This window comes from Agelaius tricolor, unplaced genomic scaffold, assembly GCF_023055355.1.
Source record: "Agelaius tricolor isolate 1412-34295 unplaced genomic scaffold, bAgeTri1.0.p SCAF_28, whole genome shotgun sequence".
Classification (NCBI taxonomy): domain Eukaryota; kingdom Metazoa; phylum Chordata; class Aves; order Passeriformes; family Icteridae; genus Agelaius; species Agelaius tricolor.
This window is the reverse complement of record NW_027269288.1, coordinates 3,829,460-3,845,408: the sequence shown is the minus strand read 5'-3', so window position 1 is coordinate 3,845,408 and position 15,949 is coordinate 3,829,460. Positions and strand designations below refer to the sequence as shown.

The 15,949-nt window shown below is 56.3% G+C and overlaps 1 protein-coding gene across 1 annotated transcript; it reads right to left on the bottom strand.

Annotated features, from left to right (window-relative positions):
• Positions 1-346: 346 nt before the first annotated feature.
• Positions 347-10,989, bottom strand: LOC139600826 (zinc finger protein 362-like). The gene is given in 11 exon segments (XM_071449313.1): positions 347-1,727; positions 1,803-1,961; positions 2,036-2,114; positions 3,392-3,616; positions 3,715-4,036; positions 4,124-4,370; positions 4,506-4,569; positions 9,556-9,640; positions 9,751-9,777; positions 10,177-10,212; positions 10,215-10,989. Coding segments are annotated over 11 exon segments (1,383 nt in total). The 5' UTR covers positions 10,237-10,989; the 3' UTR covers positions 347-1,610.
• Positions 10,990-15,949: the final 4,960 nt, after the last annotated feature.

Below are 15,949 nucleotides of genomic sequence, written 5' to 3'. Positions count from 1 at the left end.
GTGGTGACAGGGGCCTGGAGGGTCCCCAGGTGGCCACAGCGAGGTCTCACCAGAGCCGTGGCCATGGTGAAGTGTCCCCAGCAGTGGTGGCCAGAGTGAGCTGTCCCCAGAGCTGCTGTCCCCAGCACTGGGTCACCCACAGCCCCACCAGGACCAGGAGCTCTGTGCCACCCCTGTCCCTGGGGAACCTCTGGGGACAATGTCCCTGCTGAGGATGAGCCACAGCTTCACCCTCCCCTCCTGCAGCCCCACAGGGACCAGGCCCCCCCTGTGTCCCCAGATGTCCCCACAGAGGAGTCCCCTCCCCCCAAACACAACCCCCCAGTTTCATTAATTCCCGTTCTGGTCTTTTTTTTTGTTCTCTTTTATTCTCTTTTTTTGGAAAGGGGCTGGGCTGGGGGGGTTTCATTCCTTTTCCACGCTGTGAGGCCGTGGCCCGCCCAGCTTCTCCAGGAACCACAATGCAGGACAGGGGGTGGCAACAACAGGGACAGGGGCAACTTTTTGTCCATTTTCTCCTCTTTTTTCTTTTTTTTTTTTTTTTTTTTCCCTTTTTTAATAAGGTACCAACTAGCTCTAGGGAGGCCTGGCCTGGCTGGGCAGCGAGGAAAATAAAAAAGCCCCAAAATTTGGGGGAAGGGAAGAAAAAAGGGGGGGCTAAGTGTATAAGAGGCATATTTACACAGTATTAACATGCTGACAAAAAAGGTTACAATATTGATATCGTACAACATTGAGGGGAGAAATAATGGGGGGGTAAAAAATAAGGGGAAAAATAATAGGGAGAGGGGTAAAAAATAACAGAGGGGTTAAAAATTAATAAAAGGTAAATAAAACACCCTGAAAAAAAAAAAAAAACAACAAAAAACCCCAAAGAAACGCTGAGTTAAGGCTTAAAAAGTGTATAAAAAATAACACAGTTAATATCCAAAATGAACCAAAAAGTACAGAATATAGATGAGTTTGGGGGGAGTGCCCCCCGGCTCTATACAGGGGGTATGTACAGGCAGGCACAAGGCAAAGCAGGGGGACCCCCAGACCCCCCAAAACTGGGGCTGCGGAATGGGGGGGCCGGCACCGGGGGGACGCAGCTCTGCCCGCGGCTTCGCCCTCGAAAGGGACCCCAAAAGAACACAAAAAACCCCCAAAATGGTTAAAAATCAACCCCAAATGGAGGCGCTTGGGCCCAGAGTCTGTGGGGGGGGTGGGGGGGGGGTGGTGGGACTTTCCCTCACCCCCCCAGCTGCTTTTTGCTCCATCCACGGTTCGTTTTTGGGGTGAATTTCTGGTCTTTAGCAGCACCAAGTTCTTGGCCAATAAATATATATATATATATATATATTTGTATCCAAAAATGGGGGGTGGGGCCTGGCAGGGGGGACACCCCCAACCCCACTGCCCCCCCCCCAAAGAAACCAAACCGCAGAGATTCAAAGTGCTCTGAAACCGTCTTTGGATGTCACCAAACCTGCGGGAGCCGGGCAGGAGCACGGCCCGGGCGTGGCCCGCGGCGCTGGGGGTCTCGTCCTCCTCCTCCTCCTTCTTCTCCTCCTCTTCCTCCCTCTCCTCTTCCTCCTCCTCATGCTGGGGGGGTGCTGTCCCCTCCCCGTTTAGATGAGGGAGATCCGTACAGGGATGCCGGGTGACTCCGTCCGCTGCGGCGAGTGCTGGCTGACCAGGTGCTCCACCACCGTGTGTTTGGACATGTGCTTCATCAGATAGGTCTCCTGTGGGGGGCACAGGGGGGGGTGAGCGGGGGGCTGGGGGCTCTGGGCACCTTTGGGGGCATCCCCCGTGCTCACCGAGGTGTAGGCACGGCCGCACATGCTGCAGCAATAGGCCTTGGCATGCTTGATGGCGTGTGCAGACAGGTGGATCTGCAGCGAGGCCGAGTCCGTGTACGCCCGGTAGCAGTTGGGGCACTTGTAGGGCTTGTCCTTGTTGTGCTGGCGCTGGTGGGACTGAGGGGACACAGGGAGTCAGGGGGGGACCACGGTGACCCCGTGCCCCCTGCCCCGGGGCCCCCCACACCGACCTGGAGGTTGGAGAGCTGGGTGAAGGCCTTCTCGCAGCCGGGGTGCGGGCACTTGTAGGGTCTGTCGCCGGTGTGGATTCTGGGGACACACACGTTGTCATTGTCACCTCCCCTCCCACCACAGTGCCAGCGCCAACCCCATCCCACACTGGAGTGGGGGTTACAGTGGGCACAGTGACATCTGTGCCCCAGGAGGTGACAGGGGAGAAGAGGGGGAGACATGGGGTGGGAGGGTTATGTCACAGATATCTTTTATGGAAAATCCTTTCCTTAGGATTTTTCCTCCTGAGAAGCTGAGAGGCCTCAGGAACAAAATGCAAACAATGGTTATCTGCTGCTGTGGAATGCAACAGGTGCATCTGGGGTGGTCTCATGTGGTTGTTTCTAATTAATGGCCAATCACAGCCCAGCTGGCTCAGACAGTCCAAGCCACAAGCCTTTGTTATGATTCCTTCTTTTTCTATTCCTAGCCAGCCTTCTGATGAAATCCTTTCTTCTATTCTTTTGGTACAGTTTTAATGCAATATATATCATAAAATAATAAATCAGCCTTCTGAAACATGGAGTCAGATCCTCGTCTCTTCCCTCATCCTCAGACCCCTGTGAACATGGTCACAGGGTTACAGTGGGCACAGTGACATCTGTGCCCCAGGAGGTGACAGGGGAGAAGGGAGGGAGACACGGGGCTGAGAGATGGGGATTGGGAGAGGATGGAAGTGCTGGAAACTGGTGAGTGTGGAGGAGATGGACTGGCGTGCATGGACAGATGACATGGTGGGGTCAGCTGAAGATGGTGGGTGCATGGGGTGGTGGTGGTGGGGATGAAGAAAGTGGTGGGGAAAAGCACAGTGGAGATGGCTGAGCATGGTGGGGGCAATAAAGGTAATGAGGATGATGAGCATGGTGGCAATGGTGAAGGTGGTCAGAAAGAAGGTAGTGGAGACAATGGAGGTACCAGAGACTAGGGAGGTGGTGGAGATGTTGAGCACAGTGGGGATAATGAAGACTGTGGTGTCAGACTAGCATGGTGGGGATGATGATGATGAAGGTAGTGGAGATGATGAGCATGGAGGAGCCCATGGAAGTGCTGAAAATGATGAGTGTGGTGGGGATGATAAAGGCAATGGGGACAGCCAGTGTGGGGGGGAATCAACGAGCACAGTGGGAGCGATGAGTGTGGTGGAAACCATGAAGGTGCTGGAGATGATGGGGGATGATGATGAAGGAGATGATGGCAGCAGGACCCACAAGCAGGGCAGGGCCATATAAAGGATGTCCGGAGAGATTGGTGGGTGTGGGGTGCCCCTCCCTGGCCAGCAGGAACAAGTGTCCCCAGCCCCGGGGCGGGGCCCTCACCGGGTGTGCTGCTGGAGGTGGGAGAGCTGCCGGAAGGACTTCTCACAGTAGGAGCAGTGGTAGGGTTTGACGCCCAGGTGGATGCGCAGGTGCTGGGCCAGGTAGGAGGCGTTGGCGAAGGACTTGGAGCAGTGGGGGCACTTGTGGGGCTTGGCCTCTGTGTGCGACTTGGAGTGGATCTGCATCTCCGACTTGGTGAAGAACGTCAAGGGGCAGACCTTACACCTGGAGGGTGTGGGGGAGAACCCCGCAGGGACCGGGCTGGGGTGGGGGGGCTCCCCGCCATGGCCCCCGGCCCCCACAGCGGGCGGGGGGGTGCCTACCTGTACGTCTTGCCCTCTTTGGCCGTCTCCCCTGAGGCCAGGATGGGGTAGGGCACCACCAGCACCGGCGGCCCCGAAGGGTTTTCCGCCTTGATCTTCTTGCGGCCCCGCTCGGCCTTGGGCGCTCCCAGCAAGCCGTGGCCCTGGATTGTCTTGATGGAGTCGAGGAGGGGGGGGCTGGTGATTCCTGAGATTAGGGTGGGCGAGGAGGCGATGAGGCGGCTCTGACTGGTGGAGGTGGGGGTCGAGGGCGTGGTGGTCCCTGTTCCCGGGCTGGATTCCGAGGTGCTGACGGCCGGTGCACGGGATGCCAGCCCCAGCCCTGGTGGGCAAGGGGACAGAGCATTAGTTTTGAAGGGACCCACATCCCCCTCTGCCCCCCAGAGCGGCGGGACCAGTGTCACAGTACCTGTGACGGTGCTGGTGGCCGGCCGGGCGTGCAGGGCCACGTCAGGCTGGGGCACGGCCTGGGGGTGCAGCCCTGGCACCTGCTGCAGCTTTGGCAGGGACATGATGGACTGGCTGCTCTCAGCAGGAGAGGGGGGCACCAGGAGGGGCTGCTGCGAGGCCACCGAGGTGGGAGGCAAGTGAGGGGGGCGGATCTTCTCCGCCATCAACTGCTCCTTGATTTTGTTGATCAGGACCAGGTTGTCCAGCTGAGGGGGCAGAAGGCAGACAGGTGGGTGAGGGCAGAGGAACTGGGATCCCTGGGACTCCCAGCCTCCCCCTCTCAGTGTTCTCCACACCCACTCATCCTCCCTCCCCCCAGAATCCCAGGGCAGGGGTCCTACCTGGCTGGGCATGGTGGGGGGGGGAGGCCAGAAGTAGGGGTTGTTGAAGCGAGGCTCCGCCATCCTGGGGAGAGAGGGGGCGGTTATGGGACACGGCTGGCTGCCACATGTCCCCCTGCCCTTCCACCTTGGACCCCCCAAAACAAACCATCACCCCCCCCAAGAAGCAAGACCCAAACTATGAGCAAAGGCAGGGAGCTGGCAAGGGGGGCAGGACTGGGGAACCCCCCCCAAGCATCTTCCCCAATGAAAATTCCTGTAGGATCAGGGGGACACCAAGCACCTGCCTGCTCAAAGACCACAAAACACTGGGGAGTGCACTAGGACACGATTTGGAAAAGGAGGAAGTTGAAATTTGGGGAAAACCCCCAAGTCTCCCAAGCTCTGGAAGTATTTCTCCCATCCAGGAAGGGATTAGAGGTGGATGGGACACTGCCATGGAAGAGGGTGAGCACAGTAGCACGTTGAACCCAACAGCAAGCCCAGCTGAATCCCCCTAAAATACACCTCCAAGGCCAAGTGAAGTGCCTGTGACACCCAGGAGCAGCTCAACAGGAACACCAGGAACCAGCAGGGCTGGGAGATTTATGGAGACGCTTGAAGGTGTTGGGAAAATTCATTCTAAATCCATCTTTGGGTAATGGGAAACAGCTGGAAGGAGGCAGCAAGAGGATGATCCCAGCAGAGCAGCCCATAGCATCACCAGGCATCAGCACCCCAGCAAATCCCATTATGGGGCACGAGGGTAAGCATCTGTAGGATCCTGATGGGATGCATGGGAGGGGATCCCACAGGAGCTCAGGCTCCAAAATAAACCAGGCCATGGCAAGGAATCCAGGAGAAACTAGAGCGATGCCTCCAGCAACCTGCATCCCCAGAAGCTTTGGGGGTGGCAGGATTTGGGGATGATGACCCTTCCTCCTCTTCCTCCTCACACCTGCTGCCCCAGGTTTCAAACACGCTCTGAGCTCCCCATAGGCTGGTGGGCACCACCCAGAGAAAGGGAATCCTGGTCCCACCAGAATGTAACATCCCAGCAGCTGCCCCAGCCTGAAGAAGCTGTGGGATGGACCGTGCCCATTTTGGGAGGAAACCAAGGCAGGGAGGAAGGAACCACCTGCCCCTTGCACTACAGAGCAGCCTGGCACAGGATGGGGTGTGCTCCAGGGTATCAAGGAATGGCAGCAATTTCCCATGGCAGACCTCAACACCACAGACTGCCCAGGACACCACCCAGGCATCAGCTTTGGGAATTCCCCTTCCCAGTCTTGAACCACTCCAGGTCACCTCCCGCTGCTCAAGCACCGAATTTTAGGGTTTGGAAGTGACAACAGGTCCAGATCCCAGTGGCACAGGGGGAACCACAGAACAGGAACTCGCTGGGGATGTTAAATGCACCTTCCCAAGCACGGACGCAGGCGCTGCCAGCTCCTTTGTGTGATTATATTTGTACCCACAGGCCGCCCACAGCGTGCATTTACCCACTGGCTACGTGTGTGTCTGTGTGTGTATATACACACATATATAAGATCTCTTGGGATGATGGGCACGGGATGAGGGATGCCAGTGCCAGCATGAGGGGCTGGACACCGAGAACCAGGGGCAAAAGCAGAGCTGGCAGCAGGGAATGCCCTGTACAGAGACAGGCAGGGAGCAGGAGCTCAGGCAGGAGGGCCCAGAGCCCCCCAGGCATGACCAAGCACCCCGGCAGCAATCCCCCAGCCCAGAGCAGCCGTGGGAAAACAGGAAACTGGAGCTATGATTAGAAAAGGGTTTTTTGGAGCTGATCCCCCATCTCAGCAGGTGCCCCGTGACCTCTGTCCTTCCCATCCGTCCATCTGTCCATCCTCCTCCCTGTCCCGACAGCACGCCGGGCTCCAGCGGAGCCAGCAGCAGCACCCAGACAGATCAAAGCCACCAGTGTGGCCCCCAAACCATCACCAGGACACAGCACCAACCCTACATCGGTCCCAGGATCCTTCCTGCAAAGCTGGAGAGGCACAAAGGGTATTTTGGGGAGAAAAGCACAAATATCACGTGTTTCCCCACCCCCACCTGAGGAGGGCTTACTAAAGAAATGAGAAATTATTTGCAAAACCACCACACTCGGAGCTGGATGAACAAGAGGGAAGAAATGGTCGGCGTTGCCAAAATAATTATAAAAATCCCTGTTCCTGTCCCGATTTAATGTTACAAATTGTGCAGTGTTTCGTCGGGAGCGGCGTCCCGTTCTCTGGGGCTGGGAAACGGAGTGGGAGGGGGAAGAAGGCAGATGGAAAAAAAAGTATATATATATATATATATATATAAAAACTCCCTTTTTCTCTATTCTCAGCTAACTATGAAAAATGGAAGCTGACATGCAGCAAAGGTGGAAAAAAAAGCAAATCCATTAAAATGGAAATTATGAAGGGTAGGGAATGCTGCGGCACGTCTCCCCCCAGCTCTGCAGGGCACGGGAGGGTGGTAGGGCTCTCTGTGCCCCCCCAGTTTTTTTGGCTGGGCAGGGGGTAACATCTCTTGGGTAACATCTCCAGTGGCCTGGGGTCCTGTGGTCCAAACCATGGTGGGAAGAGCCCCTGACATCCTCCACAGGCACCAGATTTGGCTGCTGAGGGGTTGTCGAAGGTTATCCCCAGGGACAAGGTGGGTGCCCAAAGCATGGTGGAGACCCAAGCAGCCCAGCCAGAGGAGAGGGATGTGGGAAAAGCAAAGCAGGAAGATGCACGGAGCCCCAAAACCATGGGCTGAAACCCAAATTCCCCAGAACAGCACAGCACCCGGCATCACCGCTCAGCCGGGCCAAGGGGGGAAGCAGCAGCACCCTAAAAAGAGACCAAAATCCTCCAGGCCTCCGCACCCACGGGGAGGGAAGAGCGGGAGAAGCCGGCAAGCCAGGGCTGGGGGTGGCGAGGGGAGAGCGGGGGCGGTGGCAGCGAGGGGGCGGCGGTGCCGGGGCCGTCGGGGTCGGCGGTGGTTGGTACTCACAGGGTGGCCTCTGGAGCCAGGTGGGCGCAGCTGCCTGGGGAGACGTGTCGCTGAGGCTCCAGATTGATGGGAGGTAGATGATGGCACGGGTGGGCACGAGCTCACTAGAGCCTTCCAACTTCCTACCCAACTGCCGCTAAGTCAAGCTACAGTTCTCTAGGGAACGCCTCTACCTTGGCAGCCCTCTCTGTCTCGCCTTCGCTGAAATAAAAAGAAACAAGAGATTTCTTTTCACGCCACCGCCGAGAGAAAAGGGGCAGCTCCCAGGGACCGGTGAGCGACCACCAACCTGGTACAGCCTGAAAGTGGGGGGTCTGGGAGGAGAGGGGAGGGATTCGGGGTGATCAGAGCAGCACTTGGTAGCTAAACGTGTCCTCGAGCGAGCAAGACAGCGAGTTTGGTGTCCCCAAGTATCCCAGCAAGAGCATCAGGGCAGAGGTCCCACCCCCATGGCAAGCGGCGAGTGCAGGAAAGCCGGCGGCGGCCAGAGACGGCGCACGGGGAGAACCGAGCCGGGGCATGGATGTACCCTGAGCGCTCCCCACCAAACCCCAGCACGTCCTTCCCAACACAGCCCACTCCAGGGATGCTCCTTGAACCAGGGAACCCAGCTCTGCCTTCCACCATGCCTCAGTTTCCCCCCCAAAACACAAGGCCGTGGTTGCTGTCTCCTCTTAAGAACAAGTTTCCCTGGGGTTCACCTGGAGCAGGAGGAGTTTTGGAGGGAAAGCAAGCGCCCATCCACAAAACCTGCGTCCCAAAGCCACCAGGGTAGGAAGCAGCATCTAGCACCATCCTCAGGGAACGCACATCCCTCCTGCCCAGTGTCCTCATGCAGGAAGGATTCAGCCCAGGGCGAAGGGGGCAGAAGGCAGGCATGGCTGCGAAGCAGGAACGCCGGGCGAGCCCCCTGTGGCTCGGGGAGGGGGTGGCCTGCACGCCACAAGAATTCACCCAAGATGGAACCAATTAAACCCCCGGCTTCCGCCCCCCGAAGGGCCCTGGGCTGGGGCTTCTCCTTCTGCATTTCCAGCAAAACCAACCCAAAATGAGCCCCCAGCCTGGACCGAGGGTCCCCGCGCAGGAAAAGGGGTGCACGGGGCAGGGTGAGGAACCAAGCACCAGTGGCAAGCGGGAGGGGAGGCAAAGCCACGCTGGAGACCCCCACACGGTGCCCAACTCGGGGGTGGAGGAGGGGGCACCAGGGTGGCAGCACTCCCAAAGGATGGGGACCAAGGCAGTGTGACCCCAAATCCACAGTTTGGGTCCAGTGACCCAGCAGAGGGGACACGGGGACAGCCCGCAGGGAGACCCAGAGCCCATGAGGTGACACACCAGACACGGGGCACACATGCCCCACAAAACACAGCACTCCCCAGCCTGAGGGGGCCCTGCTCCCCCAGACCTCAAATACATCCACCTCCCCCTAAAGAGACCAGCCAGGCACCCTGCAAGGCAAAGGCAGCACCGCAAATCAGCCTGGGGCAAATGCCCACCCACAGCAGCACGGGGGGGTCACCCCTGGGTGACAGCACGCAGGGAAACCGAGGCACAGGCAGGGGATCACCCCGAGGAGGGAGTGAGAGCACCGAATCCAACATGCACTTGTCCTGACATCGCGCCCAATGACCAAAAATCCACATTTTGAAGGGAAAAAGCAGAAGGTGGGGGGGTTGAGGGTGAACGTTATTATTTTACGCATATAAAGGCACATTACTTAAAAGGGAAATATTGTATCAAGGGGTCCACACATATGCTGGGAGCGGGGTCCCCTCCCTGCAGAGGGGGTAGGCAAGGAGTCCCTCACACCCCCAAAATACCCCCAAAAAACACCATGCCCCCGCTTATATAGAAACATATATACACATATAATACCTGGATGCTGGTGTGCACATACATATATATATATTATTTTCATAAGCACACACATCATCACATGCATGCACACCGTTGCATTAGATGCTATTTTAAGCTGTAAACGTACAAAAGCAGGGCTTTTTTTGTTGGTTTGTTTTTTTCTTTTCCTCCCTGTGATCCCCCTCCATCCAGCCATCATGCCCACCTCTGCGAGTACTGGCGTTGCTTCCCCTTATCCGCGTCCATCTCCAGCTCTAGCTGAGACCGGGTGCTGCACGTGGGGCGTTTTTCTACGGGGGGACAAGGAGGAGGACAACTTCACACACCCCGAACCCCCCGCCAGCCCCCGGCGCGCGAGATCCCACAGCGGAGGAACAAAAGCGAAGCGGCTCCGACCTACCCGACCCGTGGGAACGTGGGGTTTTGCCTGAAAATAGAGAGAAAACAACAAAAAAAAAAAAAAAAAAAAGGAAAATAAAAACAAAACAAAAACAAAAAAAAAATAAAAAATAGTGGGTTTTTTTTATAGCCCTGCTCACCCCCCGAGGTGTTGGGAAAGCTGAGGGATGGGGAGCTGGCTGGAAAACTGGGGGTGAAATCCATCCCCTTGCCCTGGACCCTCCGCCTCTTGGCAAATCGCACGCCGTGAGGGACTTAAAAAAACTTTTTTACCTCTCTGCTAAAATATCACTTTATAATCTCAAAGGCCTCAGGCTCGAAGCCGCTTTCACCTGCTCCATCCTCCCCAGGTTAAAAAACCCGGCTGCTATCCGAAGGACCGCAGGCTTGGGGGGGAAAAATAACCCAACAAGGAGCATCCTCCAACCTTGAAGGGAGAAAAAGAAATCAAAATCATCGAATTCATCATTCCTGGGTTCAAATCCATCACTGTGGCCACGCCAGCTCTAAGCTCCCCCCCCCAGGCCCCCCGACGTGGCCGGGAGATTATGGATGTATAAATAGTATATGGCTAAATATATGTTGGAGAGGGACAGACAGACCTCTGGGACACAGCCACAGAAATTTGGGTCCCTCGCTAAAGCTGCCGCATTCCTGCCAAAAACGCCATGAAAAAAATATCTCCCCCCTCCATTAGACCTTCCAGCCAGCGAGACCACTTTTCTAGACAAAACCAGTTAATGCAGAAAACAGCGAAGAAAAGGAGGAGAAGAGGAAGGAGAAAAGGAATTAAAATGGTGAAAATTATAATAATGGTGATTATGATGATGGTAATGATAATATTCAGCCCCTGCGCTGCTTCTGCCACCTCCTGTAAGCAAAAAAAGTCAGAAAAAAAAGCCAAGAATGCATTAAAAAAGCAAATCTCCCCCCCCCAAAACATGCAACATCCACAAAAATAGGTACGTTCGGCTGCAATTAACTTTTCCATTAGACCATCCAGAGGGAAAGAAAAAGGGAAAATCCTGGTAAATGGGTATTTTCCTCGATGCTCCCCCCGCTTTTCCCCCCTTTTTTTCTCTCTCTTTTCCTTCTTCTTCCTGCTTGGAGGGGGGTTGGCGGAATAATGATGATAATAATGAAAAAAAAAAGAGGTGGAAAAAGGCGAAGTTTGGTTAAGTGAAGTTGAAATCCTCAACCTGGGAGGGGATTTGCGGAGGGGGGGGGGGGGCTTTGCCAGACAAAAAGGCCGGGGGATGGGGGTGGAAGGGGGGGTTTGGGGAAGGGGGGGTGGGCCGGCTGGGTGCTCCCCCCACCCCCCCTCCATCCGCCGCCTCTCCCACATTCTCAGACGTTTTTATTAAAATTCGCAGACAAAAGGCAAACAAAAATGGCAGCCCCGGCTTATTTTTAAAACGCTAGGACGGGGACGCCATGTTCTGCAGGGCTGAGGGGAGGGGGAAGGGGGGGGGTGAGGGGGGAAAAAAGGAGGGAAATTTTTTTAAAATATTGATTTAGATGAAAAATGAATAAAAAGCAGCGCGGGGGCGGGGGGGGGAAGGGGGGAGTGTGTGAAGGTCCCCCTTTTCCCGCTCGCCCCCGGGGTGAGGGGGGTTTCGGGGGGTTTTGAGGTGTTTTGGAGAGGGAACGGGGGGGTGGAAAGGGAGGGATGAGGGATATAAAAAAAAAAAAATAAAGCGAGGGGGGGGAAGGTAAAAAAAAAAAGACACTTCCTATACCGACAGCCATGGTGCCCCGCCGTCCCGCCGGCTCCGCCGCACGGAGGAAGATGGAGCCCCGCGCCGCCCCCCCGCCGCCGCCCCCGCCTCCGGCCCGCCCGGCCCCGCCGCCGCCACCGCCCGCCCAGGGACGGGCTGGGCTGAGCTGGGCTGGGGCACCCCGGCCCGAAGGGCTCCCCGGGGCCCGCAGCCCCCCGAAAGCGCCGCAGCCCCGGGAGAGCTCCGCGGAGCTCCGCAGCCCCGGCTCCCTCAGCCCCGGGAGGGGTGCCCGGTGTCCGCAGCCCCGGCTCCCTCAGCCCCCGGAGGGGTCCCCGGTGTCCGCAGCCCCGCAAGCCCTCTTGGCTCCCCAGGCCCCCTCAGCTCCCCGCAGCCCCGGCAGGGCTCCCCATAGCTCCGCAGCCCCCGATTCCCTCAGGCCCGGGAGGACACCTCAGTGTCCACAGCTCCCCCAGACCTCCTCAGCCCTGTCGGGGCTCCCCGGTTCCCTCAGCCTCCAACACCCCCTCAATCCCGGCAGGGCTCCCCGAACCTCCGCAGCCCCCCGAGCTCTGTCAGGGCTCCCTGGTTCCCTCAGGCCCCCAAATCTCCTCAGCCCTCTGGTTCCCTCAAGTCTCCTCACCCCCCAGATCCCCTCTGTTCTCAGCCTGCCCCACGCCCTCAGCATCACCAACCTGCCCAAATTCTGCAACCCTCAAATCTCTTCAGCCCACTCAGTTCACCTCAGTACCCCCAAAATCTCCACAGACACCCATTTTCCCTCAGCCCACCCAAAGTTCCTCAATGCCCTGTATCTCCTCAGTTCTCCTCTGACCCTGCCAAGTCTCAGATCCCTCAAATCTCAACCGCATGGTTCCCTCACTGCCTCCAGGACTAATCAGTGTCCTCACATCCCCAAATATCCTCGGAATCCCCCAAAATCTCCTCGAAGCCTCCAAATCTCCTCAGCCCCCCAGTTCCTCTTATGCCACCCAAAGATCCTCAAATGCCCAGATCCCCCTAGACCCTCAGTTTCACTCAGACCCCCAAATCTCAGAGATCCCCCAGATCTCCTCAGACCCCCAGTTCCACTCAGATCCCCCCAAAGCTCCTCAGATCCTCCAGATCCCTTCAGTTCCTTCCATTCTCCTCAGCCTCCTCCAGCCCCCCCAAATCTCCTCACACCCCCCAGTTCCCTCAGCACTTCCAGGACTCCTCAATGTCCTCACCTCCCCAAATCTCCTCAGACTACCCCAAAATCCTCAGGCCTCCCAAATCTCCTCACCCCCCCAAGTTCCCTCAGCACCTCCAGGACTCCTCAATGTCCCGACCTCCCCAAATCTCCTCAGACCACCCCAACATCTCCTCAGGCCCCACAGATCTCCTCAGACTCCTCAAAATCTGATCAGATCCCCCCAAAATCTCCTCCTCTCCCCTAAAACTCTTCCACCCCATTCCTCTCAGCCCCTCCAAAAGCTCCTCATGCTCCCAATTCCTCTCAGGCCCCCACAAGCTGTCACCCCTCCATTTCCCACACAAAGCTCCTCAGAACTCCTGATTCTCTTCAGCCCCCTTGGTTTTCCTCAGCCCCTCTCAGTTCTCCTCAATCCCCCTGAACTCCCTTAGCCCCCCAAAATCTCCTCAGCCCCCTGCAGATCCCAGCCCTTCCTAGTTCCCCTAATACCTCACCCCGCCCAGTTCCTCTAGACCCCCAAATTCCCCTCAGTTTCCCCCTCTCAGCCCCTCTCTGAGGCTCCACAGCCCCTCAGGGACACCCCCAGTCCTCCCTGTACCTCCTCATCACCCTAAGGATCCTCCCCATTTCCCAGGGGGTCTCCAGCCCCTCTCAGGGTCTCCCCCAATCTCAGGGTCCCCCCAGCTCTTCTGGGGGTCTCTTACAGCTCCCCAAATCCACAGACACAGCACACAGGGGAAGGAAGAGAAAATCCCGTCCATTCCTCTTCTCCTAGTCCAGGGGACTCATTCTGGAGCTTCTGAGTTTTCACTTTTAAAATTACTTTAAAAAAAACAAACAAACCAAACACAAAATTAAGGCTCTTTTTCATGTTTTCCCAAAATGTTCTGTCACAGAGCAGGATGGAGAGGGATGACCTGAAAGGAAATGTTGCCTTCAAGAGAGGTGGGAAATGAGAAAAGATTGGGATGAGATGGGATGGGATCCCAAGAGGTCTCCCCTACAGAGTGGACATTGCTTTGCAGCTGCCTGGGGTGTCAAAACCCCTGGAACAGGTTCTGGCCACAGCAATGGAGCTGGGACAGAGGCACCATCCCCTGTGGGACCTCTAGGCCTGTCCCTTGCCCTCCCCACTTTCCCCCTGCTCTGTCACCCACCAGCTGGGATCCCCCATCACCCAGCACTTCCCCATCCTGGAAGGTCCCCAGATCCATTAATTATCCATGACTCAACTGAGAACCTGAGCCAGCAGCTCCAAAACTCCCTTTTTATCTGATTTTCGGATATTGACACCCAGAAGTTGCCACCCAGCATTGGTGTCACCCAAAAATGGAACACTGGGAGAGCCTGGATCCCCCCCAGAGCTCCCCTGATGTCTGAGTTCACCCTTGCTGGGTTAATTTCCATCAGGACTTTCACTTCTGCTGTGGGATTTTTTTTCCCCCCTGTGATTAAGAAACTGGTGGTTTTAAACCTCGGCACCAATTTAGGCATTTTCTGATTTTTTTTTTGCAGGGGGAGTGGAGTTATCCAATCCCAAATCTGCACTGGGAGGAGACGGCGTGGGTCACTGCTGAGCTTGTGGGATCCACCAAGGATTGGTGAACATCTCCTGGGATTTTCCTTGCTGGGACTGGCTGGGATAAGTGACACTACAGGCTTTTTTTCTGACCCTACTTTGGGTGGATTAATCTTGGGTGTGGGAAAGGGGCCCCTTTCCTGGGAAGGTGGTTGGTATGCAGGGAAAAAAAAAAAAAAAAAAAAAGAACAACAAAACCCATGCCCAGCTCCATCCCAGGCTGGAAAATGAAGGAAATTAGTGCTTGCCTGCCGAAAAAAATATGATTCCAAGGCTGGTTTTGCTCCCAGGATAGATCCAACCGCGATTAAAAGGAACGGAAGGCGGCAGTGGAAGGAAATCATGCTGGAATCACCACCACAGGGTTTCTGCAAAGCCACGGGGCCATTAGACCTGCACAGAGCAGTGTGTCCTTCCTATTCCACCAGCACCAGATCCATCCAGGACCTCCAGCTGACTCAGCAGAGAAAAGGAGATTTTTATGGGTTTCAAACTGGGATTTTCCGGTGAGAAATGTGATTCCTGAGTGGTGACACTGGGATCCCCTAGAACTTTTCCAGTGCTCCCAAAGCCTGTGTCCCAGATCATGGCACACACATGAAAAGGGAATTCTTTGGGAAACACTTCATCCCACCCACCTACTTGTCTCCTTCCCCAAAAATCCCGTGTTTTACATAAAAACATGGTTGAAAGCACCCACCAGAGTGGGCTCCCTTGGGATGGGTGGGCACAGCAGGCATTGGGGATGCCAGTATTCCCAGTGCCAGCTATCCAGATGAGGGGAAATGCTCATTCCAGGCTTCTTGGCATTAGCAACCCCAAAAAGTAGGTTTTTCTCCCTGGATTGGCAGCAATGGAGAGTACAAAGGGCACGGTCTGATGCTGGTGTGAAGCAAACATGGAGGTTTTGGGCTGGAAAAAAAAATCCCCTGAGGTGCCAGAATTTCCCATCTCCCTGCAAAGGGGAGAGCCCTTGGGCTCTAATTAGGTAACGAGTTAATTAGGATTAATTAGTTACTGTTTGCAAAGCACTGCGGAGATGAGAACTGGCAGTGTGGGGTAGCTTCCTGCTCCCTCTATGGAGGAGTGCAGGATCCTCCTTAGGAAGGGGGGTCCATACACAAGGTTGGGATGAAACCCAGTGGGGTGGTGCACTCCGGGAGCAGGCGGGATGCTCCCGGCATTCCAGCAAGGATGCGTTTCCGTGCCAGGATGGAATCACACACACGCCAGGAGCCGAGCAGGCACGTCCCGGCGTGCCCATCCCGCCGGCGGCGAGGGGGAACATTCCAGCACTGCGGCTCCTCGGGGCCTCCCTCCCATCCCACCAGCATTCCCGGCACACGCAGCACACGTGGGGAGGAGACAGGTTTTCCCTGCCCGCCGGCTTGGCTGGATCACCCAGGCTCTTGCCACATTGTGGGATCCTCCAGCCTGCTGGAACCGCAGCAGGGAAGGGCCGTGTATCCCATAAAAAGATTGGGAATCGAGGCACGGTGGAGTCCCCCCCCGGCTCACACAGGGTTTACCAGGAGGTAACAAAGCCAATTTACTAATTAACGGGGATTAATTTCTCTGTTTGCCCAAACCACCCTGTGGTTTCCCTTCGTTGCCCAATGATCCGCCAGGATGAGTGTTGGCAGTGCTGGCTGAGTGCCACGTGCTCTGCTGGGATGATGCTCTCCATTGCCCCAAATTCCTGGAAATTTCA